The 27,413-nt window shown below is 47.7% G+C and overlaps 2 protein-coding genes and 1 non-coding gene across 3 annotated transcripts in view; 2 read left to right on the top strand and 1 right to left on the bottom strand.

Annotated features, from left to right (window-relative positions):
- Nucleotides 1-1,683: 1,683 nt before the first annotated feature.
- On the top strand, nucleotides 1,684-13,270 carry Snrpc (small nuclear ribonucleoprotein polypeptide C). Its single transcript, XM_032888929.1, has 6 exons — nucleotides 1,684-1,765; nucleotides 2,063-2,105; nucleotides 3,765-3,873; nucleotides 6,756-6,845; nucleotides 8,557-8,661; nucleotides 12,939-13,270. The coding sequence occupies exons 1-6, from the start codon at nucleotides 1,758-1,760 to the stop codon at nucleotides 13,061-13,063; spliced, it is 480 nt and encodes a 159-aa protein (XP_032744820.1). The 5' UTR covers nucleotides 1,684-1,757; the 3' UTR covers nucleotides 13,064-13,270.
- Nucleotides 13,271-15,964: 2,694 nt separating this feature from the next.
- Nucleotides 15,965-27,413, top strand: part of Uhrf1bp1 (UHRF1 binding protein 1) — a 43,149-nt gene continuing 31,700 nt past the window's right edge. Inside the window, exons 1-2 of the mRNA XM_032889207.1 lie at nucleotides 15,965-16,068; nucleotides 16,630-17,010. Of these exons, the coding sequence (XP_032745098.1) occupies nucleotides 15,965-16,068; nucleotides 16,630-17,010 (485 nt within the window). The remainder of the gene's footprint in view (nucleotides 16,069-16,629; nucleotides 17,011-27,413) is intronic.
- On the bottom strand, nucleotides 22,914-23,034 carry LOC116887741. Its single transcript, XR_004386247.1, has one exon. It is a non-coding gene; the product is annotated as a small nucleolar RNA SNORA26 (small nucleolar RNA).

Here is a 27,413-nt window from a genome sequence, read left to right as displayed (position 1 = left end):
GAGGTCCTCAGTTCAAATCCCAGCAACCACATGGTGGTTCACAACCATCTGTAAATGGGATCCAATGCCCTCTTCTGGTGTGTCTGAAGACAGCAACAGTGTACTCATATACTTAAATAAATCTTCTTTTTTAAAAAAGAAGATCACTGCTTTGAAGTGACATTACATTTGAGTTGGATTTTGCAAACTGGCTAGGTATAGTAACTTTTCTGATTACCTTTGTGAGTGCGTGAGTGTGTGTGTGTGTGTGTGTGTGTGTGTGTGTGTGTGAGAGAGAGAGAGAGAGAGAGAGAGAGAGAGAGAGAGAGAGAGAGAGCGCGAGCGAGCAGTATGACTCCTCCCTCATTCTCTGGAACTCAAATAAAAGGGAATCCATTGGCTGGAGAGATGGCTCAGCGGTTAGAGCACTGACTGATCTTCCAGAGGTTCTGAGTTCAAATCCCAGCAACCACATGATGGCTCACAACCATCTGTAATGAGAACAGCTACTACAGTGTACTCATATACCTCATATAAAGTATTTCTTTAAAAAAAAATGAGAGAGAGCAAAGTGTAAGTTTGACCTTTTAGTTGGCAAGGTCCTGCTACCAACCAAGTTCTTCCGATGAAGTAACTACCATTTATGTGGCCTAAGTGATATTTCACTTGATGCTTTATGAACATTAATTTTTTTTTAGATTATGCATGTTTAACTTGCACGTATGTAACTGCAGCATGTGTGAGCCTAGCGCTGGGAGTAGATTAAAAAAAAAAGGTCCACCAGACCCTCTGGGACTTGAACTGCAGGTATCTGGGAGTCACCGCGTTGGTGATCGAGCCTAGATCCTTTCAAGAGCAACAAATGCATAGTCACTAAGCCAACTCTCCAGCCCCGAACAAGCATTTCTACATTTGATTCTTCCTTAAACGAGTCATTCCGTGTACTTTTCAGATGAGGAAACTGAAGCTCAGAGAGCGTAAGTAGCACAGATAGGAGCGAAGCAGTAAGTCAGGTTTTAAACCTTGGGACTCTACTACAGAGACCCGCCCCACTCACCCAGGAGTGCGTCTCTACAATTCACATCTTAATGGCTCGACAACAATTATTAATTTCTCAGTGGTCGTCTCCTACATTTTCTTTGTCTTCCCTAAAGTTGAGCTGCTCTTTTGCCTGCTTCATTTCCCCAGCATAGGACTTTGATCCCTTGTCCATTGATTTGATCGATTTCAGCTTACTGCTAATCAGGTGTCAAAGAACTTTTACCTGATTTGGTTCTGCTGTTTTTCAGCACTTACACCAGAGCCGGTAACATACTAGGGCAGCGATACTGACTCCTTTTGCGGGTAGAACAACCCGTTCTCAGGTGTCAACCAAGACCATCACAAAACACAGATATTTACATTACTAGTCGTAAGAGTGGCAAAGTTACAGTTATGAAGTAGCGACAAAAAAAATTATGGTTGGGGAATGGTCACCACAACTTGAACTGTATTAAAGGACCGCGGCAGTAGGAAGGTTGAGAACCGCTGACCTAGGGTTTTGGAACTTTTTTTGTTCAGGGAACTAAGTAACGCACTTCCGAGAGGGACTAACCAATCACGAGTAAGTGAGCGCGGGTTGAACCTCAGAGGCACCCATAGCCCACTTCCTGGCCGTCCTCAGTAAAGACCGGAAGCAGAAGTCCTATTCTTCGCGTTTGCATCCCTACGTCGGCGCAGCCTGTGTGCGTCAGTTCCTGGCGGCGGGGACCGGGATAGCCAACGGCCTGTGGAGCAACATGCCCAAGTGAGTGTGCCCTGGGGTTTTGCGGACTTACGGTGATCCGTCGGGGCCTGGTGAAGGTGGAGGGCCGCGGTTTCTGGTTCTCGAAGCTCTGAGGGGAAGGGAGCACCTTGGTGCGATGCCGGGTGGGGAACCAGGCTCTCCGGTCACCCTTTGAGAGTGGGGTCGGACCCCCTCTCCCCCGAGAAGCCTTGGATTCTGTCAGAACGCTTCGTTTGACTTAGAATCCGAATAAGTTGGGATTTTTGTCAGTTTGTTTGGACAACTGTTAATTGTTGACGTATTCTTTTGTCATTTCAGGTTTTATTGTGACTACTGTGATACGTATCTTACCCACGATTCTGTAAGTGGCGCGTCTTTGTATAGCCTTAAAATTATGCAAGATTCTTTTTCTTTAGGTCCAGGGGTGTGCGTTGCAACCTCCTGGAAATTTATGATTACCTTTCCTAGAAAGTAGGTAGGAGGTGGGTGTTTTTTACACCCTTCTGGCTACGTCTTTGTAATGTGAAGATATTTGCAGAATGGTAAAACTTTAGCAAGCTTTAAGATGAAGGCATTTGCATATACAGAAACTGCATGCACGTTTAATGTCATTACTTGAAAGGGTGAGCCAGGAAGTTGGCAAATTCCAGGTCAGTCTAGGATACATATTCAAGCCTTGTCAAAATAACACTTCCCCCAACCCCCTCCCCCCAAAAAAACCAAAACAAAACAGGAATGTGTTCCTACAACTTGGAGACTTGATTATGTCACATTATTCAAATGTCGGTTAAAATGGAAAGAAATGTCTTAGCTTGTACAAGTGCAGCTCCATTCCTAGCTTCTGTGGGGACCCCATTATCTATTGATCATCAGAAATAATTGGAAGAATCTAGTGGAATGTGATTAGTGCCACCTGCTGTCTAGCAATCACAAGGCCCTGGGAAAGATAAAAACTACCCAGCACCAAAGTTAGGTAGTGGGGCTCGTGCCTGTCGTCTTCCCAGCATACTGAGGTGGAGTATTGCTATGAGTTTAAAGCTACGATGGGAGACCCTACCTCAAAAAAAAATTTAATTTTAGCAACAACCAAATTTGGTGGTGTGGTTTTAATAGTTTTAAATTATTTATTTATTTGCTCCCCCTTTCCCTAACAAAACAAGACACAGCTCTGCCTGTTCTGGAACTTGATTTGTAAATCAGGCTGACTTCGAACTCACAGAGAGCTGCTTGTTTCTTGCTGCGGAGTGCTTGGATTAAAGTTGTGCGCCACAACCTCCTTGACTTGTTTTTGGACAAGGTTTCTTTATGTGGCCCTGACTGGCCTAGAACTTGTTACGTAGAGCAGGCTGGCCTGCTGCCTCTGTGCCTTTTGAGCTGCTATTTTCCCAAGAGAAGCATGGGGGCATTAAAATAGCACTAGGGTTCAGATAAGCGGTATGCAACGTTTTTTTTTTCTTTCTTTTTTTTTTTTTTTTTGGTTCTTTTTTTTTGAAGCTGGGGACCGAACCCAGGGCCTTGCGCTTCCTAGGCAAGCGCTCTACCACTGAGCTAAATCCCCAACCCCTGCACGTTTTTTTCTTAAAGTAGCAAATTGTGTCTTAGATCTGTAAATACGGATTCTCTATAACAGTCTGTAACTGTAGACAGAAGCCACAGACAGTAAATAAATGAAGTTGTTGGCTGATGTGTAACCTTAGAGCGCATGTCTAAAAGGCAGAAGCTCTGAGTGGAGTGCAGGGAGGCCAGGAGGCAGGGGTCTGTGTGCCCCAGTGCTCAAAAGCAAATACCCTGGAGGGATAGAGTGTCTCACACTGTGGTCTTGGTGGGACAGATATGCTCGGGGCCCCAGGATGCTGGTCTCTGGTCTAGTTAATATGTCCAGTAAAGATGTCTACCAATGGCAGTGTGTGGAAAAGGTATTTCAGTGTCTTAGGTAGGCTACCCACCCAGAGGCAAAGCTGAAACTGTTTTAGTTTGATGATTTTGTTTCTGTGTCTGCCATGACCTTTTTGTTTTACAGCCGTCTGTGAGGAAGACACACTGCAGTGGTCGGAAACACAAAGAGAATGTGAAAGACTATTATCAGAAATGGATGGAAGAACAGGCCCAGAGCCTGATTGACAAAACAAGTATGTCTCACACTGTGGTCCTGGTGGAATAGAGTGTCTCACAGCGTGGTCCTGGTGGGATAGAGTGTCTCACAGCGTGGTCCTGGTGGGATAGAGTGTCTCACAGCGTGGTCCTGGTGGGATAGGTCCTGGTGGGATAGAGTGTCTCACACTGTGGTCCTGGTGGGATAGAGTCCTGGTGGGATAGTATCTCACATTGTGGTCCTGGTGGGATAGAGTATCTCACACTGTGGTCCTGGTGGGATAGAGTCCTGGTGGGATAGTATCTCACATTGTGGTCCTGGTGGGATAGAGTCCTGGTGGGACCTGGTGGGATAGAGTGTCTCACAGTGTGGTCCTGGTGGGATAGAGTGTCTCACAGTGTGGTCCTGGTGGGATAGAGTGTCTCACAGTGTGGTCCTGGTGGGATAGAGTGTCTCACAGTGTGGTCCTGGTGGGATAGAGTGTCTCACAGTGTGGTCCTGGTGGGATAGAGTGGTCTCATTTTCTTCCATCCCTTTTCCACAGCAGCAGCTCACTGTGTGACATACCGGGCCATTTGCTTGGGTCGAATGAGTAGAATGGAAGTTCACTGGTTTACCAGGAATATGGGGACACATTAATATTAATTATTAAGACAATGCCTCGGAGGACAGTCAAGTGTTTTGGTTAGGCTCGGGGATGGGTAGAGAAGATGGAGTTGCCTAGGATTTTCCTGTTAATGGCAAGATTTTGTAGTACTTTATGCGCATCTGTCTTTGAAAATTGTGAGCCACAATGTAGAGAGTTTTCCGTGATGATTGGAAAAGGTCAGGATGCATTTGAGAGACGTTATTTGGGTTTCATGTTTGTAACTGATAGAGAGGAGTAGTCAGGGGAAACCTGATGGTAAAGAACAGCCATGTGATGTGGGCTGCTTGCTGGACCTGTTTGTTCATAGGAACCTTCTGTGTTTTGGGTCCCAAACCCTGGCAAGACTTTGTATTTACTTTAAATTATAGAGGTATACTTAGAACGTGGCCTTTTCTAAAAATTCATTCATGTGGCACAGGTGGGCCTCTGACTCACTTTGTGTGTTGGAGGCTGATTTGTATCCTAGATCCTTCTGTCTTAGTTTCTCAAGCATGAGAGTTACAGACATGGACCTGGTCTGCTTTTGTTTTGTTTTGTTTTAGATAATTGGTATTTTTTTTTTCTCCTATGTGTGATGTCTGGCCATGCATGCACATGTGGAAGTCAGAAAAGGTGTTGGGGTCTTATTCTGTCACTCTGTGTGGGAGATAGCATCTCAGATGTAGTAGCCCAGGCTGTCCTTGTTATTTAGACCAGGCTGTCTGCCTCTGCTCCTGAGAGCTGGAACTAGTGGCAGTTGTCACTGGGCCTGACTCTGCTCTTAGCACTTCTGGCCTTAGGCCCTTGGGATAAAGCCTTTCATTGAAGCTGAAGCCATTTCAGTTGGCTGCCCGCTGGACCAGTGAGCGGAGATGCTCCTCTGTCTGCCCCTCTGTCCTGGAATTACAGGCAGGCATTCATGGCTATGCCTGGCCGTCATGTGGTATCAGGGATTTGAACTCTGGCCCTCAGGCTTGAGCAAGAACGCTCATGCACTGAAGTGTCTTTCCACTTTCGTTTGGGTATTTTGGAACTTCTAGCAATTATTTTGAGATTTGAGAGAAGTCCAATAATGCCACACACCGGGCTAAGTGAATTCTCTCAGTGGTAGACTTGTGGTGTAGGGGAGGGAGACTGTCAGGAACTTGCTGTGATGTCCAGAGTTAAGTAGATATGAGTTTGCTGTTCCCTCCGCACTTACTCTACAGGCTGCCTATATAGGATGTGGACAGCGCTCTTCCAAGTGGAAAAGCCCTACACGGACAGAAGCCCTGAAGGGGCCAGGTCTAGTCATGGTCTGCCCGCCATTGTCTTAGTGGATGGAGTGGGTAGGCCACAGGAGTTGGGCATTGGTCCCTGAGAGTGGGCTTTGTTTATTTATTTAGGGGATTTTTGGTTTTGTGTTTTTGAGTCTTGCTCTGTGGTCCAGACTACCTTTGAACTCCTAGCCTCGTGGCACCGGCTTCCCAGTGCTAGGGTCACGGCTCTGGCCCGTGTATTAGCGATGTGATTGTTCTCATGTCTGCATGGATAACATTCATTTTCCTCTGTTCTCACTGCCGACTCATGTGGTCCAGGAGAGGGCTGACTGTGGTAGACCTTTGTTAGTGTAATGGCTCCTTCAGTGTCATCTCTTGCTTTCAAATATTTGTTTCTTCCTCATCTGGTTCACTGCATTTGTTTCAGGTGAACAAGGAGTGTATGTAGTCCTTACTCAGGAAGGGGAATGCACATGTTTTACAGCTTGGCTTAAATTGATTAAAACTAATTTTTTTTTTTTTTAGTGCAAAGACTTGTCTCATATGCTTGTCAGTCGCAAGCCCCTGTGTTCAAGTTCTCCAGCAATGTCTCTTGAGTGCTGGGGCCAGAGGTGTGCACCGTGCCTCACAGCAGTGGGAAGCACAGGTTACAATGGTTACATTACAAGAAGACTTCTAGGGGGCTGCAGAGATGGCTCAGCAGTTAGAGCACTGACTGCTCTTGCAGAGGTCCTGAGTTAATCCCAGCAACCACATGGTGGCTCACAACCATCTGTGATGAGATCTGGTGCCCTCTTCTGGCCTGCAGGCAGAATACTGTATACATGTTAAATAAAAAAAAAAAAAAGACTTCTAGGAACCTTAGTTCAGGAAATGAGTTCGTTGCTATCGTAACAATGCAGTATTTCGGTCCATGGGTATGACCTGTAGAATACTTGGTAAGCGAAGTCAATACAGGCAGATTTCAAAGACAGATATTTTCATGAACGAGTTGTTCAGTCTAACACATCACTTTTGTTTTTTTATCTCAAGCGGCTGCATTTCAACAAGGGAAGATCCCTCCAGCTCCGTTCTCTGCTCCTCCGCCTGCAGGGGCCATGATCCCGCCTCCCCCCAGTCTCCGTAAGTGTCAGACTTTGTGTCAAGGTGTGCGGCTGCTCAGGTCAGCCCTTGATTAGATCGTTAGCTTCTCACATTGTTGGTTTCCAGATCTTGGTGACTGACTGGGTAGTCACTAATTGTTTGCCCGCATAATTTCCTGTTATGTGGGTGTAAAATGCGCACATTTTATTGCTTTTGTTTTTGATTTTTGATTTTTCAAGACAGGGTTTCTCTGTAGCCCTGGTGGTCTGGAACGTGTTCTGTAGGCTAGACTGGCCTAGAACTCACAGATTTGCCCACCTCTGCCTCGAAAATGGTGGGACTATAGGTGTGCCTGTCCCATTTTGTGTGTGTGTGTGTGTGTGTGTGTGTGTGTGTGTGTGTGTGTGCGCGCGTGTGTGTGCGTGCGTGCGTGCGTGCGTGCGTGCGTGCGTGTGTGTGTGTGCGTGTGTGTGCGTGTGCGTTTGTGTGTCCTCCGAATTCCACATAGCCCAGCATGTACATGTACACCCCATACACATACACATGAGCCTCTGTTCTCTGGGAAGGCCTGTTCTTCATGTAGTGGCAGGGGTGTATTTGTACACAGTCATTGTTCTTTTGCTCCCCTGGGAGAGCCTGGGAGACACCAGCTAAGTCTTGTAATGACGGGTGTGAACGAAGAAGCGGGCTGCTTGCCTCTAGGGACTTGTGGGGCTCTCAGGCTGCTGTGCCTCCGCTCTTTCCCCTCTGGGTTTCAGTTTCCAAGGCTAGCCCAGATCCTCTTATCTAGTGTGTGCTTATCCCAAACAACAACAAAACCAAGCACACTGCAGAGAATTTGTAAGTTTTTATTTGATTTTATGTGTGGGTGTTTTGCCTTCATATATCTAAGTATGCTGTGTGTGTGCCTGGTGCCAGGAGTTGGCATTGAATCCCTGGAATTAGGTGCCAGGCTGTGGCCGTGGTGGCTCATGTCTTTAATCCCTTCCTCTGGGGAGGTGGAGGCAGATGTGAGTTCAAGGCCAGCCTGATCTACAGAGTGAGTTTCAGGATAGCCACAACTACAGGGAGAAGCCTTGTCTTGAAAAACCAAAGAAAACCAATCCAAAAAGCCCTTTGGAGCTTGAGTTAGACGGTTGTGAGCTGCTACGTAGTTGCCAGGAATTGAACCCAGGACCTCAGGAAGAGTCCCAGTGCTCCAACCACTGAGCCATTATTCTAGCCCTTGATAATTTTGTTTTCTTTTTTTCAAGATGATTTCTCAATTTCACACTGGTAAATGTTTTTTTTTTTTTTTTTTTTTTTTTCGGAGCTGGGGACCGAACCCAGGGCCTTGCGCTTCCTAGGCAAGCGCTCTACCACTGAGCTAAATCCCCAACCCCGGTAAATGTTTTTACTAGAGGTAATTTTCCTGGGGATGGAACCCAGGGCCTTGTGCAAGCTAAGCACATGCTCTACCACTGAGCTGTGCACTGAGCTCTGAGTGTTTTTACATTTCTGTCTACCCAGTTTGTTATTTCTCTCATGTTTTCTTTATTAGAGACTTGTTTCCTCTGTGTAGTGATGGCTATCTTAGATCTTGGTAAATGCACCATGACAGGCTCTTCTTGTGCATCCCCTGTTAGATTCGGAAACTGTAATAATGAAGACGTTTTTTACTTACGTGTCGATCCAGGTGTGAGCCTCTTAGCTTCACTGAGGATCGTGCAGCATGGAAAGCCTCTAACCGAAGCTTCTTTGTGTGTTTTAGCGGGTCCTCCTCGGCCTGGCATGATGCCTGCACCCCACATGGGAGGCCCTCCCATGATGCCAATGATGGGCCCCCCTCCTCCTGGGATGATGCCTGTGGGACCAGGTGAGTTGGAATGTGTCACAGTTTACTGTGTAGCATTAGGTCTGCATTCAGGGCGGGTTTTGTTAGCTGTCAAGAGTTGTCAGTACTGTACCCCTGAATTTCATCAACCTTTAATGATGACGATTTGTTCTGTGCTGCTGACAGCAGCGGTGAGGCTGCTTCCCCCTCCTCCCGCTCTCCTCCCCTCAGTCTGACTTCTGGCTACTTACCATGTGGATCAGCTTGCTGCCTCTTGGGAGTAAAGGAAAGGTAGTTTGGATTTTGATTTGTTGGTGAACTTCCTCCTGTTGGAGAGTGACTCTCGGAGATGAACTGTCCCTAACCAGCAGAAGAGACACCGTTGGCTTCGAGGGTTTTCTGTGTTTGAGACAGGGTCTCCCTTTGAAGCCCTGCTGTCCTGGAACTGTCTATGTAGCTCAGGCTGGCCTTAGTTTGCAGATCCTCCTGCCTCTGCCTCCTCCTGCTGGTATTGAGGGGCTGTGCCACTGTGCCCAGGAGTCTTTGATTTTGGTTTTTAATTCAGGAAGCAGAAGGGTGATTTCTGTCCAATGCCTTACACTGTGTTCGCCATGCCCTGCCAGGCCAGACCCTGTGGCTTCATCCGTGGCCTTGGGGATCTTTAACTGTGGGCACGTGGGGCACCCACATACCACAGAACGTCTGTCTAGCTGTATCAAGTTCTCAAATGTCACTGGTTACAGCATAGTTAAATTAACTATTGTAATAAAAATGGTGGACATAGGAAGGTTTGGAAGTAAATGAGTGGTTCCTTCAACTCCACTGGAGAAACAAGGTGCACAGGGATAAATCAGGGCAGCTTTCCAGCCAGGAGGGTGAGTTGTGGCCTTTGGGTTCCATGGTTGCGAAGAGACACGATGACTATGGCAGCTCTTATATTAATTGGGGCTGGCGTAGCTTGAGCATAGGAAATCTCAAAGCCCCCCACCAGGCCACACCTCCTAATAGTGCTGCTCCGTATGGGCCAAGCCTTCAAACACTTGAGTCATGGGGCCAAACCTGGTCAGACCACCGCACTGGCCTATGAGCTCAAGATGCAACCACGTGAGATAGATGGAGACAGGGCTTCACTGTGGAAACCAATCTGGCCTTGAACTCATGGGCATCCACTTGCCTCAGCCTCCCAAATACTGGAATTAAAGGAATGTGTCACTGTGACTACCTTGTTCTCTAAAGCAGTGTCACTAAATAAAACATTTAGTGAGTGTCTCAGGGTTTTACTGTTGCAAACAGACACCATGACCAAGGCAAGTCTTATAAGGACAACATTTAATTGGGGCTGGCTTACAGGTTAAGAAGTGCAGTCCAGGACTGGAGAGATGGTTCAGCGGTTAAGAGTGCTGACTGTTATTCCAGAGGTCCTGAGTTCAATTCCCAGCAACCACATGGTGGCTCACAACCATCTGTAAAGAGATCCGATGCCCTCTTCTGGTGTATCTGAAGACAGCTACAGTGTACATAATAAATGAATAAATCTTTAAAAAAAAAAAAAAAGAAGTGCAGTCCATTATCATCAAGGCAGGAACACGGCAGCATCCAGGTAGGCACGGTACAGGAGCTGAGAGTTCTACATCTTCATCTGAAGGCTGCTAGTGGAAGACTTGATTGCAGACAGCTAGGAGTAGGGTCTTAAAGCCCAGGCCCACAGTGACACACCTCCTCCAACAGGGCCACACCTCCTAACAGTGCCACTTCCTGTTCCAAGCACATTCAAACCATGACAGTGAATTTAAAAATGTTGGGAACCAGGAATGGGTGGCCCATGAAAGAAGCCTCATAGCTGGATGTGGTGGCCTTCACTGTAGTCCTTCCTGAGCAGTTCAGCTAGTCACAAGGACACTTGTTTGAGGCACTGTGGGCAGTACAGCACACCCTATTTGTATAAAAACAAATAAATCATGGATAAGGAAAAGAGGCTGTGAAGACCTGGGGCCACCACACCCTTTTTCCTACCCCACATAACCAAGACTTTATGGTAAAGTTAAAAGGTGGAAAGGAAACTAAGACCTCTATATGAAATCTCATTATTGGAAAATCTGAATTAAATCCACTGTGGAGAGAAAGGAGGAGATCCAGTTGGTAATGTTTTATATGGACAGTAACATACAGGTCACCAGAGTCGACCTGCTGTTCACTTAGGACAGCATTGCATGCTATCCTTGCCGCTGGTTTTGTAGCTTCTGGACCTACTGGGTTTGCCTGATAGAGCTCCCCATACATCATTTGCCCTCCTATGGTGGGGGAAGGGAATGTTGAATTAAGAGAATTTTACTCTTTTTTTTTCTTTTTTCTTTTTTTCGGAGCTGGGGACTGAACCCAGGGCCTTGCACTTGCTAGGCAAGCGCTCTACCACTGAGCTAAATCCCCAACCCCGAGAGTTTTACTCTTATAACCTAGGATGGCCTTAAACTTGAGCCCTCTGTCCCCTCAGGGTATTGACATTACAGGCATGTACCCCACATCCAACTTTGAATATGCTTATATCTTGAGCTATTTATACCACGAGCTTTTAATCAAAATTAACTAAAAGAAACATTTATAGGATACAATGATGTATTTGTAATTTCTGTGTTCCCTACCCCTAACTTACTTTGATTTCCCCTTTTGAGATAAAGGCTTGTATGTAACCGACTGGCCTGGCCGTATTAAGTAACCACTCTGGCCTCAAACTTGCTACAGTGCTCCCGTCTCTGTTGCGCTGTGCTGGATTACAGGATGGGCTGGTGTGCTTGAAAGCATGGGTACTATAAGGAATTCACATAGCAGAAACATTGTAGTGCATAACAACAGATGAGTAATAGTTTCTAAACTGCATTTAGAAAATGGAACTCGGTGTGTTCTATTTAATGTGATGCCTGTTATTTTTTATGACTTGAGCTAAAACGGTTACTGTCAGGTTTTTAACCTGGCCTAGTCATTTCCCCATAGTTCCCAACAGTGGCTGAGTGCTGAGACTGGCCTCTGTGCCTGCACATGGAGGACACAGCGCCCGGTCACATGGTGGAGATAACTGGTTGGAAAAGCTGAGCAGGCCAGGCATGGGAGTGCATGCCTTTAATCTCAGCACTGCAAGTTGAGGCCAGCCTGGTCTACAGAGCTGGTGTCCTTGGTGTCTTGAGAGCAGTGCTCTATTTATAGTGCTGCTGTCATCGGACCAGGGTCCCTGCCTGCACTTCCTGTGCTGACCTTTCCTTCCCTCTGTGTCTGAGCGTGTCTTAAGTAACTTAACATTTGAATTTGTCACTTTTTTTTTCTATTGTGTGTCTTTTCAGGTCCAATCTGTAGTTTGTTGTGTGTGATGTCCTCCCCCCTTCTCCCCAAATAGGGTTTCTCTGTGTAGCCCTGGCTGTCCTGGACCTTCCTCTGTAGACCAGGCTGGCCTAGAACTCAGACTGTTGAGTGCTAGGAGTAAAGGCACGCACCACCACCGCCCTGCTCTCCTTTAGGTTTTAACTGAGGTCCCATCCACTGTCTCCCGAATGTTAGGTTTTAACTGAAGTCCCATCCACTGTCTCCGCCCTGCTCTCCTTTAGGTTTTAACTGAAGTCCCATCCACTGTCTGAGGTCCCGTCTCCCGAATGTTAGGTTTTAACTGAGGTCCCATCCACTGTCTCCCGACTGTTAGGTTTTAACTGAGGTCCCATCCACTGTCTCCCGAATGTTAGGTTTTAACTGAAGTCCCATCCACTGTCTCCCGACTGTCAGGTTTTAACTGAAGTCCCATCCACTGTCTCCCGACTGTCAGGTTTTAACTGAAGTCCCATCCACTGTCTCCCGACTGTTAGGTTTTAACTGAAGTCCCATCCACTGTCTCCCGACTGTTAGGTTTTAACTGAGGTCCCATCCACTGTCTCCCGACTGTTAGGTTTTAACTGAGGTCCCATCCACTGTCTCCCGAATGTTAGGTTTTAACTGAGGTCCCATCCACTGTCTCCCGAATGTTAGGTTTTAACTGAGGTCCCATCCACTGTCTCCCGACTGTCAGGTTTTAACTGAAGTCCCATCCACTGTCTCCCGAATGTTAGGTTTTAACTGAAGTCCCATCCACTGTCTCCCGACTGTTAGGTTTTAACTGAGGTCCCATCCACTGTCTCCCGAATGTTAGGTTTTAACTGAAGTCCCATCCACTGTCTCCCGACTGTCAGGTTTTAACTGAGGTCCCATCCACTGTCTCCCGACTGTTAGGTTTTAACTGAGGTCCCATCCACTGTCTCCCGAATGTTGTTTTTCACTGCTTTCCCCTTTGTTCTGTTTTGCAGCTCCTGGGATGAGACCACCCATGGGAGGCCACATGCCCATGATGCCCGGGCCTCCAATGATGAGACCTCCCGCCCGCCCTATGATGGTGCCCACACGGCCTGGCATGACCCGGCCAGACAGATAAGAGCAGAAGCGCTCTTTATCCTTTTGTATTTCTTGTTGTTTCGCCAGGAGATCTTGGTGCTGACCCTGAGTGTTTCCTAGGTGCATGACGAGGAACTTCCCTTCCTAACAGAGAGAACGCTTCTGGAGGGAGAAGTGGTACAAAAAAGTGCGGTTTTCACTTACATTGTGAAATGTGAAAATAAAGTCGTCAGCTCTTTTAGTTAAAGTTGTCTCCTTCCCTTCCTTCCTTCCGTCCTGCATCACGTCCTAGGGAGCGGAAGCCAGCTGTGTTCTGTAGCTTGTTCTGCGGTGTTAGCAGCCGTGTGAACTCTGTAAAGCCCAGGCCAGCCTTGATGCCGGGATTATGGGTGTATGCGTCATGCCTGGCTGGCACATCGGATTTTAACGTTTTCACTTCATGTGGTGGCGGCACACATCTTTCATCCCAGCACTCAGGGAACTGAGGCAGGCGGATCTCTGATGGACTGTTTACTCTGAGTGAGCTGCGATTGTACGCCATGCCTTTAGCTACCCACTCTAACCATTTACTCCTTTTTCTCAGATCCCTTTCTTGGCCTTTTGCCATGAGGGGGTATGGGTGAGGGGCACGGAGCAAGAAAGGCTCTCCCATGGTCCTGCTGGCCTTGACCTCACCGGATAGCTAAGGCTGACCCTGACCTGATGTCCTTTCCTGTCCCTATGCTGGGGTACCCAGCATGTGCTCCCCACCCAGCTTTCTTGTCAGCTAGTGGTGACAGGTGCACGATTTGTAAAGTCAGACAGGTTCATCTTAGTTGGTCTAACTCGGTGTAGTTGAAATAATCCACATATCTAGCTGTGCTTCCTGGAATTGCCAACTGCGCAGAATCCAGAGGCGGCAGGTGGAGGCTGAGAGGCCTGACTACACCACAGCACAGAGGTAATCATTTTACTGATTTACCACTTCAGGGTCTCTGGTCTCCAGGCCACTTGATTTGGCATTTCTGCCTCCAGAGATCCAGTTGGCAGCAGAGTGTCATTTAGTGCAAACCTTTCATCCCAACAGTCATGAGGCACGGGTAGGTAGATTGCAGAGTTCGAGGCCAGCCTACTCTATAAAGAGCAAGTTCTCAGACGGCCATGGCTACAAACAGAAACCCTGCCTGGAAAAAACCAAAACTTTTTTTTTTTTAGCTTTTCTCATGTAATTTATTTTTATTTTATGTTCATTGGTGTTTTGCCTGCATGCATATGTGTGAGGGTGTCCGAAGCCCAGGAACTGGAATTATAGTGTGAGCTGCCCTGTGTGTCCTGGGAATTGAACCCAGGCCCTCTGGAAGAGCAGCCAGTGCTCTTATCCGTCTACCATCTCTCCAGCCCCTCTTTTATTTTTTATTTTTTATTTTTATTTATTTATTTTTTTTTTGGGGGGAGCTGGGGACCGAACCCAGGGCCTTGCGCTTGCTAGGCAAGTGCTCTACCACTGAGCTAAATCCCCAACCCCCTCTTTTATTTTTTTAAGATGTGGTCTCCAGGATAGAGCAGGTTAAGAAGAGCACTGACTAAACTTCGAGAGGTCCTGAGTTCAATCCCCAGCAACCACACGTTGGCTCACAACCCTCTGTAGTGGGATGTGATGCCCTCTTCTGGTGTCTATGCAGACAGAGCACTCGTATATGTAAAATAGGTAAAAGAGAAGGGTGGCAAGGAACCTGGGTTGACCTAGAAATCGCTATGGATGACCTTAAATTTCGAAGTCCTGCTTCTTCCAGGTGCTTCCCTCATGCCTGGCTGCTATCCTGAGATGGGAGTGTATCATATAGCCCAGGATGGCCTTGAACTACTTCAGCTTATGAGGACTGGGAATCCGAAGAGTGGGAATGGCATCGAATACCTTTATTCCCAGCACTCAGGGTTGGGGTAGGGGGTGGGGGAAGAGGCAGGTCTATCTCAGAATTCTAGAACAGCCTGGTCTACAAATTAGTTCCAGGACAGCCAGGGCTACACAGGAAAACCCTGTCTCAATAAACACCACCACCACCACCACCACCACCACCACAACTATTGTCGGATAGTTCTCCCTTCCTCTCAATCCTCTCTCTCTCTCCCTCTCTCTCTCTCTCTCTGATTACATCTCCATTTGGAAACATTGCTAGTTTTGGAATAAAGATTCAGAAAAATTTTTGGCAACTTGTGAAAGCTCAATGAATTTTAATTGCAGTGACTAAAACAGTATAGCTAGGTGTGGTTTGGACAGCTGTATTGTTGGTGCTCGGGAGTCAGAGACAGGAGGATTGCTGCAAGTTTGGTATGATACTGGTCTAGCTACATAGCAATTCTCTGGTCATCTAGAGCAATACCTGGACACCTTGTAAACTTAAAAGTAAACTTTAAAGACCTGGGGGCTGGAGAGATGGCTGGGCTGCTAAGTGCTGCTCTAGAGGGCCCAGGTTCTGTGCCCAGCACCCAAAACTAGTGGGTCACAACTGCTTGTAACTCCAGTGCCAAAGGATCTGACAGCTGGCCTCTGCTGGCACCTGAGTTCACTTGACATTCACATTCACATAAGAACACACAAATAAATAAAAACAATAGTCTTAGGGGGGCGGGGATGGCGTCTGAATTGGGCAACTTTCTCATTTGCTTGAGGCACTGGGTTTAATCCCTACCCCTGCCAAACTAACCAAGAAAGCAAAACAACACTCAATGGCGAGCATTGAAGATGCTCGTTTTCATTGCTTTCTTTTCAAAAGGCAGTTGAGTATGTTGCTGAGTTGTTTTTTTTTTCTCTTCTTTGAGTCATGTGTACTCAAAAGATCAATAGCTAGATTGGAGTTTTTATTTAAATTTCCTAAAGAAGGCTTTAAGCAAAGCATGTTGTTTAGGTTGCCGTGGTTCAGAGTTTTGACCTCAGCAGTTTGTCAGGGTGGTGCATTGAGAAATGAGATCCTTGCACCGAGCCATCTTCATGCATGGAAACAGGATTCAGCCCTTGTCCCAGTTGCGTAGCGTTGGTCAGATGGTTATCGGAGACTTCCGGATACAGTGAAGAGTGGAAGGAGCCTCCCGGTGTTTGATGGAGTGTCCCCGAGGCTTGCCTAGAATGTTGTTTACCACAGAGATCTTATGGGTTTAACAGAAGATAATAACCGCAGACATTTTTCTTGAAACTGGAAGCATTAAAGATTAGATTTCTTGGCTCAGAATCAGCTGCTAGAACAGTGTCAGCCAGGGTTATTGGAAATGTTTCTTACTGTCCTTGCGCTTCAGGGTTTGAGGCGCCTTCCTCTGGGTCTGTGGATGGAACTCAGCCTCAATGTTGGTGGCAAGCGCCTTACCCCTGAGCCGTGTCCTCAGCTTGACGTGATAAGTGGATACTCGCAAAGGCTGACACATCAATCTTTAAAACTTTTTGTATTTCTTTGGTGACAAGGTCTCTCAATGTATCCTTGGCTGTCCGGGAATTCCCCATCTAGACTGGCCTCGAGCTCCCATATTTGTCTGCCTCTTGCTCCGGGAGAGTTTGGAGTCGAGGTGCGTGCCACCATCCAGCTTCTGGAAGACTGAACCCCGCCTCCTACCCTCTAAGCCCCGCCCACGCCGTAGGCCCCGCCCTCTGCCTTCTGAGCCGCCCCGCCCCTCATCCCGTGCGCCTGTGCCGTGGCGCGCGTCCCCGCCCCTCGCCGTGCGCTCTCGCCACGGGGAGCCGAGAGGGCGGCGTGCGGTCGCGGTTCTTCGCGGGAGGCTGCGGCGCTGCGCGGGTGGGTGGGAACGTGGTGGAACTCCGGGCGCTGCGGCAGGGGCGACAGAGCGCCATGGCGGCTGCTGTGGCTACGGCGGTCGGTGCCCGCACCGCGGCGAGGTGAGAGGACGCCTCTTTACCACAACTGAGGAGGCCAGGACAACCCGCCTGCCTGCACTCCACGCGGGCCGCGGCTACAGCATGGCCGGGATCATTAAGAAGCAGATCTTGAAGCATCTGTCCCGGTGAGAGCGCCACCCTCCGTACCCGCTCCCTTCTCGAGCCCTCCGACCTCCCTCGGGCCGCGCTAGGGCGAGCGGCTCCGGGGCAGTCGCGATTCAACTCTAGCGGGCCGTTGTCAGCGCTGCGTTCTTCCTTCGCCCGGGCTGGCTCCTTCCCCACCCCCGCCGCCGCCTCCTTCCTCAGCGCGGGTCACCCAACCCTTTCCTGTCCGTACCTCCTAGACCCGCACGGAACCCAGCCAGGCCAGCGGTCCAGGCCTCTTCCCGCGTCCCGAGCCGCCCAGCGCCGCTTCCTTTCTGGCTTTGCCACCCGGTACTGGATTACCCAGGTCCCCTTAGATTGCAGCGCCGACGCTGGCTCTCTCCTTCTGGAAGGCGAGCTCCTCCTCTTCTGTCTGACCCTGTTGCATCACCCTTGAAAAAGATGTAAACCGAGGCTGGTCGTCCTTTCGGACCTCCCTCCTTTCTGGGTACGCTTTCTTCTCATTACACAGACGGACAGATTGGAGAAAGGTCAGCGGAGGTGGGGATAAAGTTTCAGCAACCTTCCCTTTAAGATGCCATGGAGGGTTTTTTTGACAGCCAGCGTCCACTTGTGCTTTGTGGCTTTCTGATAATCCTTTCTGTCGGGCCGGGTATTTGGAGGTTGAGGGATTGGCTGGCAAGATAACTTTTCAGCCATACCTGAAGGACTCCGGGTCCCTACGTGATGCAGCAGCTTGTTAGAACTGGTGGCTGCAAAAATTGGGGGCTAGCTTTGCAGTTTGTTTTCTCTCCTTTTTCTACCTTGGGGTTGGTGAGGGTTGTTAATTGACGTGGTCTCAGTAGTTTTAGTGATCCAGAGTTTGGCTGCACAGTGGCTAGTGGTTTGAGGGGGAGGAGGGAGCGCGAGCGTGCGTGTGTGCGGTGTGTGTGTGCGTGTGTGTGTTGCCAGTCAACATGGAACACCAAGGCTTGTGTGAGCCTCTATCTCTGACGTGGGTGGTGTCCTTTTCCTGGCTGATAGTGGCTTATGTGATCTTAGAGTTTATCAGCTACATTCAGATACCCCGTTTGTTATGTACTGGGCTCCTGGAGTCTGGGCTCTTCATTACTTCTGATCACTTTCAAACTGGATAATACTAGTATATACTTCAGAGATTATCGTAGGCTGCTCTGGCGCACACATCCTCAGTCCTAGCATTTTGGAGGCTGAGGTCGGAGGGGTGCAGTTTTAAGGCCAGCCTAGAGTAGAGAAAGTAGAAGACTGCATGAGTTTTTGTATGTGAAGATGTGTTGAAGAGCCTCACACACAGGGAGTGCTCGGTAGGACCCGGGGTATTTTTATGTGGGGTTATAACTTGTGTGGGTGGTTATTTGATGTTAATGAGTGTGTGTGTCATGTGGGTTCAGGGAGGTACAGAAGTACCACACAGTGTGCATGTGGAGGTTGCAGGGTAACTCTGGGGAGTCAGTTGTCTAGTTCCACTTTTACTGGGGGTTCTGGGAATCAAACACCTTTCCCTGCCCACGCCTCCTGCTGACTTTTCGTAGTCTGTCTCTCTCTTGAGACAGTGCCTCCCTCACTTTGTAGCCTGAGTTAGCGTGGAGTTAATGGGCCTCCTGCCTTCGCCTCCTAAGTGCCAGAGTAATTGGCATTTGCCACCATGCCTCCTGGTTTTAGGTGATTTTTTTTTTATAGCAGTTTTGGTGGGAGTTAGAAATGCACATATCTGAATCTCTCTCAGAGCATCCCGGAATAAGTGAAGAATCCTTGCTGTAGTCCAGCTCCTCCACTCCCCTCTTCTTTTTCTTCCCTTCCTTGAGACAAGATCTCAGTAAGTGTAGTCTTGGTGTCCTGAAACTTGATCTGTAGACCCGGCTGGTCTCAATGTCCTAGAGATTCTCTAGCCTCTGCTTCTCAAAACACTGGGGTTTAGAGGAGTATTTCACCGTGCCTGGCTTCTACCCCTGGCCCTTGACTGAGGAAGCAAGTCTAGCCAGGGCACAAGGGAAAGTGACTTTTCTAGAAGATAACGGAGTGGTCAGAACCAGCTTCCTAGTCCGTGGACTGTGCTTCTCCTGGGAGCATACAATGTTAATGAGACGCCCTGGAGCCAGTCATTCATTCATTTATTTATTTAAGATATGGGGTCATGTAACCGGAGCTGGCAGCAGACTGTCTTTCCTGACACGTTTGGTGATTGCTAGGGGCAGAAAGCCCTTATGCTTTAAGTAAAGTAGGATTAGTGTGTCTGACTTCCCAGTTGTGGGGCTGCAAGGAGGAAGAGGTTGTGTTCCGGCAGCCACCTCAGCTCCCAGCAGAGCGGTAGGATGCGGATCTGGTTGGAAAGGCCAAATTCCCAGGGCCTTTGTTTACCTTAGACTCACTCCTCAGTGCAGCGAGAGGTGGGTGTGTGTCCTTTTCGCTACCACCGGCAAGGGGAGGAGCCGCTGCTCGGTGGCTTGTAGAACCTGACAGGGGGAAGAAAGCTGCCGATACGCAGAGTTCCTGTGTTAACTGTAGTGTGACAGCAGCTTTGTGTACCTTCAGGGACAGTGTCCTGCAGCAGAGAGGACAGGCCACGGGCAGCAAATTGCATTCCGGTACTTTTTATTAATTTCAGCTATTTGTTTTGAATGAATGCATTTCCTCTAGCTAGGTACTGGTCAAGGCGCCAGAGAGGCTGCTGGAATTTCATCCATGGCTTGGATGACCGTTGTCCAATACGCATAGCTTTAATGCCCGTTAAACGTTCATTGGAGCGGACCCGTGAGAAGAGCTCTGTTTATCGACATGAAATAGTTATTTATTTAGAAAATTGTCAGGATGACCGGGGAGTGGTGGCGCGTACCTGCAGTCCCCTGCATTTAGGAGACTGAGACAGGAAGGCCTTGAATTTGAGACCCTCGTGGGTCATTTATGGAGACCCGGTTTCATAAATAAATGCTAAAATAGATTTTTTTCACTGGATCAGGTTTTTCGTGTTGTGGTTCAGTTTTCCCTTCTTGAGAACCCACCTGCTTCAGTCTCTGGAGTGCCAGCGTTGTCAGCACCATGCCATCAAGCTTGGTGCTTCTTGCTTTAGACCACCTCAGCTAATGACCTGGGATTGGACAGAAGGTGTAGGCAGGGTGTGCAGTCGCCAGGGGCACTCTGTTCATGGAAAGGGCGTGGCCTTTGGAGCCAGACCAAACAGAGCTTAGGTTTAGCCTTGCTGTTCTTGGTCAGGGAGGGCTTCCCAGCTAAGCTGTTGTTGGCCGTAAGTGACAAGAAGAATGGAAGCTAGCCAGAATGCCTCTGAGGATTTGGACATGGTATTTGTTACAGCGCCTGACATTTAAGGAGGGCTTAATAAAGAGAGGTGTAGCTGGGCGGTGGGAGCACACATGTATGATACCAGCGCTCAGAAGCAGCAGGCTGTCTGAGGACAGGCAGGACTACACAGAACAACCCAAAAAGTCAAAAAGACCAAAGTAATAATAATGGTGATGGTGGTGGTGGTGGTCGTGGAGGTGGAGGTGGTGGAGGTGGTGCTGGTGGTGATGGTGGTGATGGTGGTGATGGTAGTGATGGTGGTGATGGTGGTGCTGGTGGAGGTGGTGATGGTGATGATGTGGTGATGGTGGTGCTGGTGGAGGTGGAGGTGGTGGAGGTGCTGGTGGTGGTGGAGGTGCTGGTGGTGGTGATGGTGGTGATGGTGGTGGTGGTGGGGTGCTGGTGGTGGTAGTAATAAAGAGGGTAGTTGTAAAATATGGCCAGCGGAGTTAGGGTCAGGGTCAAAGCCCAGGCGGGCAGCAGAGGGCCAGCTGCGTCTTTCAGAAACTCATTGGAAGTCTCAGTTATTTCCTCAGAGCGACTAGAAAATGTCAATTTTTAAATGGAAGTACTGGATTCCTGAGGCATAGGAAGTTTCAGAATCCCTTCTGGAGAACAGGAAAGCCTGACTGAGTCGACCAGTGCCTCCTAGTACTCCAGAGTGCCAAAGCACTGGATTCCTAGAGATGGACTGGCTCCCTCGAGCCTGCAGCCAGGACCTCGCAGACTGCAGCTCCCAGCGGCCTCGAGGTGGAAGTCTGGAGGGCTCGTCTTGCCTTGTATGTAGGTCCTTTGTGCTAGACTGGTGGTTGACACCATCACCATCACCTCTCCGTTGAGTATTCTGTGCGTTTTCTACTAACGCTCAAAACCTGTTCCTTCTTCTAATGTTGCTTTAGAATAAACAATAAATCATTCATACTTATTTACTCAACAAACATTTAATGTTGTACTAATAAGGATCTTGCGGTCTTGCGATCCTGAAGTGATTACTGCAGGCGTTCAGCTCACGTTACAGAGGGAGAATTTCAGCAGAAAGGTTAATAACTTGCCCAGAGTCACAGCTAGTGAGTGACGGGAGGAGAGTCCAGTGCGGGCTCTATTCTGGAGCTGCCCGCTAACCCCCGCCGCTGCGATGCTCCACGTCTGTTCCGTTCCGTGTGGCAGACCGAACCCAGCACCTTGAAGCCCCTTCTGGAAAAGCAGTATTCCCAGCAGGCCGAGGCTTCCTACCCCACCACTGCTTTCTTTCCGAATTACCTCTCCATCAAAATGGAGCCATCTTGTTTTATGTGAATGGGGTTGGACAGTATATACGTTTCCAAAAAACCTTTACATTGATATTTTGGTTTTGTAGTATAGGGACTAGAACTCAGGACTTTGTGCACCTGGGACAAGTGCCCTGCCCCTGAGCTGAGCCACATCCCTAGTTTTCATTTCTTGAGACAAGAGTCTCTGTAGCCCATGTTGGTTTCAAACTCTCAAGTCTAAGATTTAGAGGTGTGTACTACTGCTTGTAGCTTGCCCACTGCCCACCCTGGAGTCCTAGAGTTTGAACCCAGTGAGTGCCTCATGCAAGGAAGGTAAACACTGTCAGTTGTGCTCTGTCCTTAGCCCATCGTTGTCATTCATACATACATACATACACATACACACACATACATACATACATACATATATACATACATATGCACACATATTTATAAGCATTTTATTTATTATGTGTGCATGTGTTACAGGTTTACACCACTGTATCTGCTGTTTGCCTTAAGCATTTTGTGTGTGTGTGCACGTGTGTGTGCGCCTGCCTGTGTTTATATATCATTTCTCAGTAGCTGTCCATCAGTTTTCCCCCTGGGACCTGAAAGTCACTGATTAGGGTGAGGCTAGCTGGCCAGTGCACTCCTGCGATCCTCCTGTCTCTGCCTCCCTAGTGCAGATTAGAAACCTGCTCTACCACAGCTGACTCTCTGTGACGCTGAGGACTGGAGCCGCGCACACTGCCTGGCCGGTGCTGACTGAGCTAAAGAGAGCCCTGGTCTCCGTTCTTCAAACTCAGATGCCCCATCCCTACACAGCTGCTGTCATTCCAGAATAACATTCGAATTACAAAGGGACAGTGGAGATGGGGCACTTACAGGCTTTGCACGTCTAACGTGGATGTGGCAGCTGTGGAAATAACTTATATCAGACATGAGGAAAGAGGCTCTTTCTAAATAGCTGGGGCTTTGCTAAGTATTTGGTCTTCTGCTCTGTAATCTCAGCAACCCATTGACACGTCAGTTTGAATTGCATAACTTTCCTATGGTGTTTTTTTTTTTTTAAGATTTATTTATTTATTCATTTATTTTTTAAAGAAACATTTGTTTATTTATTTATTTATTTATTTTCGGGGCTGGGGATCGAACCCAGGACCTTGCGCTTCCTAGGCAAGCGCTCTACCACTGAGCCAAATCCCCAACCCCAGATTTATTTATTTTATGTATGTGAGTACACTGTCACTGTCTTCAGACACACCAGAAGAGGGCATCAGATCCCATTAGATGGTTGTGAGCCCCCATGTTTTTTTTTTGTTTTGTTTTGTTTTTTTTTCTTTCTTTTCTTTTTCATTTGTGACTCCAGACAGGATCCAAAGAGGAGGTGCAGTTTTCCTCTTTGGGTTTTACGGAGACTTCCTTTACCCTTCTGGGTTAACCTCTTAAAGTACCTTGACAACCTTAAAAGGGCACATGAAAAGGCAAATGAGCCACCATGTGGTTGCTGGGAATTGAACTTAGGACCTCTGGAAGAGCAGTCAGTGCTCTAACCGCCGAGCCACCTCTCCAGCCCCCTTTCCTATGATTTTTAAGACAGTGTCCCTCTGTCTTACATCTGTATGTGTTGTTTCAGTGCGTCTGTGTGCAAGTGCACCTGCGCCATGCAGAGTCCACTCTCCTGCCACGTGACCCTTTGCATTGCACTCAGGCCCTCTGACTGACTGACTTTCTTTCTTTCTTTCTTTCTTTCTTTCTTTCTTTCTTTCTTTCTTTCTTTCTTTCTTTTTTTTTTCTTTTCTTTTTTTTGGAACTGGGGACCGAACCCAGGGCCTTGTGCTTGCTAGGCAAGCGCTCTACCACTGAGCTAAATCCCCAACCCCGCGCCACTCTGGCTTTCTGTTAGGAGCTGCCAGCTGCTAGGCTACGCTCTGGCTCGAGAGTCTCTGTGTAGCTGATTTAGTCTGGGTTTGGAAACTCTGCCCGAGTTTCCCCAGTCTTGGATTGGCTGAGCCACTGTGCTTGGCAAAAGATAATACTTCTATTTTGTTTTTCAAGACAGGGTTCCTCTGTAAGCCTGCCTGTCCTGGAACTCATGTAGACCAGGCTGGCCCTGAGCTCAGAGAGACCCGCCTGCCTCTGCCTCTCTGTGCTGTGTTTAAAGGTGTGTGTACCACCACGTCAGACTCACGCTTCTTCTAACTCCCCTGCATATTCCCAGCCTGTTCATGGCCTCTTTTTCTAGTAATACTTTATTAAAAGCAGAAAGTCTGGGGCGGAAGATGACTCAACAGTTAAGAGCACTGCTGTGCTTGCTGTGGGCCTGAGTTCAGTTCCCAGCACCCACTTGGTGCCCAGAACCATCCATGACTGCAGTTTCAATGCCTTCTCCTAAGGTCTGAGGCACAGGCTTGCAGTTGGTATATAAGCATACATGTTATCGAAACACTCATACGCGTGGGGTAAAATCAATCTGAAAAAATTGTAGGGAAGCCTGGGGGCAGAACACAGCAGTTTCATCTAGCGTATTTCAGAGCCCTCTGTAGTCTTCAGCAGTGCAACAGGAATGGATCTCAGCAGTGAGACGTGCTTGCCTTGGGAGATCAGTTGAGAGCATGCAGTGTAGCAGAGGGGGGTGGGGGGGAGAAAGGAAGGAAGGGAGAGGGAGAGGGAAAGAGAGGGCTCAAGCGCGTGCTAGGACTCAGTTTCCGTGAATTGAAGCTGTATGCTCAGTAAGTTTTTTAGCTTCTTGAAATTTTAGTTTCCTCATCGCTAACTCCACCCGTGCTGTTTTGCACTTGGTTCTTCTCCACAGAGGAATGCTGGGCACTGAATCTGGGGTCGTACATTCTAGGTAAATGCTCTCAACTGGGCTACAGGGCCAACTTACATGTTTCTTCTTGAGACATGGTCTCACTGTGTAGCACTTGAGTGTATGATCCTCCTGTCCTAGCCTCCCTTGTGCTGAGATCATACGTGTCCACTGCCAAGGTAGAAATCACGTTTAAAAATAACTTGACAACCTCACTGTGTCATCTTGGCACAGGGCCTTGTGCTCTTCTCTGGAACATTCCACCTGAGGCAGGTGATCTCTGAGTTCTAGGTCAACCTGTTCTACAGAGCCATTTCCAGGCTGGGTCCACACAGAGAAACCTTAACTTGAAAAACCAAACCAGGGTTGGGGATTTAGCTCAGTGGTAGAGCGGTTGCCTAGGAAGCGCAAGGCCCTGGGTTCGAACCCCAGCTCCGGAAAAAAAAAAAAAAAAAAAAAACAAACCAAACCAAAACAAGACTAACACATTTATTACAGGGTGTGTGAGTCCCACGTGTGTGTAGAGACCAGAGGACAAGTTTATGGAATCGGTTTTCTCTTTGTATGTACTTTATGTGAATTCTGGGGCCAGGTTCAGGTCATCCTTCTAGGTAGCAAGTATTTTACCTGCTGTGCCATTCCCCTGCCCACTTTTCATATTCCCATGTGCTGTGCACATGTGCACGCATGACTTTGAGTATGTGTGGATATGGGCACTTGTGTGCCCAAGAAGAGGCTCAGTGTTGATGCTGGGGATTGTCCTCCGTGACTTACTCCTTGAGGCAGACTCTGTCAGTCAAACCCAGAACTCCCCAGCACGGCTAATTCAGTGGCCATCTTGTTTTGAGCTTGCCCTGTTTCTGCCTTCTGAGGCTGTGGTTTCAGGCCGGCTGTCACGCTGCCTTCCTTCCATCTACACGGATAGATGTTGTAATGGAGCAGGGTTGAATGCTCTTTCACTGAGCTTGAAAAGAGAAAGAAGCCATCTTCTCATGCACGGCACATGCTGTGCGGGAGACTGGGACCTCAGCACAGTGTGTCTTAGTTACTGTTATGTCGTTCTGAAGAGACTAACACCAAGGCAACTCCTATAAAAGAATGCATTTAATGGGGGCTGAGAGGGCTGGCCTACCGTTTTAGAGAATTGGTCCATTATCATCATGGCGGGAAGCAGACAGGCATGGCGCTGTAGCTGCTAGTAACTGAGGGTTTGCATCCTGATGCACAGGTAGCGGGCGGAGACGCGGAGACGCGGAGACGTGGAGATACTGACCAGAGACATAACTACCAACAGGAACATACTTCCTAATCCTTTCCAAACAGTTCATTCCCTGGGGAGCAAACATTCAAACATATCTGTCATCATTCAAACCACCAGAGGGTGGGAGAACCAGAATGTGTACACTGATTGATCCCTTAGGGGGCATTTAGTTACCTTCTCTTTACAGAATATGAGTCGTAAGTTAGACTAAATGGAAATAAATGCGATGTTCCCATGTTTAACTTCCTTTCTAAAGTTTATTTATTTTTAAAGATTTATTTATTTATTTATTTATTTAATGTATGTGAGTACACTGTAGCTGTCTGGAGACACAACAGAAGAGGGCATTGGATCCCATTACAGATGGCTGTGAGCTCAACCCCCCAGACCTCACACGGTTGTTGTGTTCTTCCTCCAAAGCATGGCAGAAAACTCCTCTTCTTCCTTCCATCTGCAGCCTTTCCCTCCTGAGACCCGGAAGTCCCACCTGTACCTTCCACCCAGCAATCAAGCTCCAGCTTTCTTTACTGACAGATTGAGAAACAACTGGGGAACAAGACCTTAGCATCAGAACTGCCCCCTTGTTTCTTTTTTTATAAGGTCTGGTCATTTATTGGTTACCCTTTTTTTTTTTTAAATTCAGATTTGTTTATTTATTTATTTATTTATTTATTCATTCATTCATTCATTCATTCATTTATTATATATAAGTACACTGCCACTGTCTTCAGACACACTAGAAGACGGCATCAGATCCCATTACAGATGGTTGTGAGCCACCATGTGGTTGCTGGGAATTGAATTCAAGACCTGTAGAGGAGCAGTCAGTACTCTTAACCGCTGAGCCATCTCTCCAGCCCTCTTTATTTTTAAGCCTGTGGTTTCAATCCTCATAATGGTGGGACCCTTTAATACAGTTCCTCATGTTGTGGTGACTCCCCCGCCCCTCCTCGTACAGGTGCACGATTTTGTGCTATTTTAAATAAAGAGTGACCATATATGATTCCTGCTGTATTAAATATCCCAAATAGGCAGAACCATAAACTGGTGGTTGACTAGGACTGCTGTGAGACTGTTGGGGGTAACAGCTAGGGCATGGGTTTTCTTAGTGAGAGGTAATGAAGCTGCTCTAAAGTTGGTTTACTTATGGTTGCACGACTGACAGCGTTAAGTCACTGACTCGTACACTGCAAACAGATGTGTATGGCATGTGGTCGTATTTCCATGGAGGTGTTATCAGAGGCAGGCTTTATTAGATGCAGGATGTTCAGCCAAAATGGGATGAGAACAAAGAAAACCATTTCTGGTCTGGGGATAGCTTACTAGGCTTACGTTCACCAAGCCTAGAGTTGGAATTCAAAAGCAGGAGGAACAGTTCAAGGTCATCTCTGGCTACATAAGAAGCTCAAGGCCAGCCTGGACTCTGAGAGAGACTGTCTTAAACTAATAACAAAATCATTCCTGGAGACCTAATGCTCATATTAGTGACAATGAAAGATTAAAAACATAAAAGTAACTGCAAATTAACTGTATAAAAAGTAGTGAGCGATTACTCTAACAGCAACAGAAGATGGTGGATGAAACTTTAATAGCTGAAAGAAACTCTACAAACTTCATACCCAGCTAAAATGTCCTGTAAAGGTACATGGTCATTTGAAAGACTTCCTCCGAAAGTCTTGGACGTTTGAATACTTGGTCCCCAGTTGTCGTTTGGGGAGGACTAGATGTGTGACTTTGCTGGAGGAAGTATGTATCAGGGGTAAGCTTTGATATTTCAAAAGT

Source organism: Rattus rattus, chromosome 18, assembly GCF_011064425.1.
Source record: "Rattus rattus isolate New Zealand chromosome 18, Rrattus_CSIRO_v1, whole genome shotgun sequence".
Taxonomy (NCBI): domain Eukaryota; kingdom Metazoa; phylum Chordata; class Mammalia; order Rodentia; family Muridae; genus Rattus; species Rattus rattus.
Note: the sequence above shows the minus strand (reverse complement) of the source record. Positions and strands in the feature narration are given on the sequence as shown.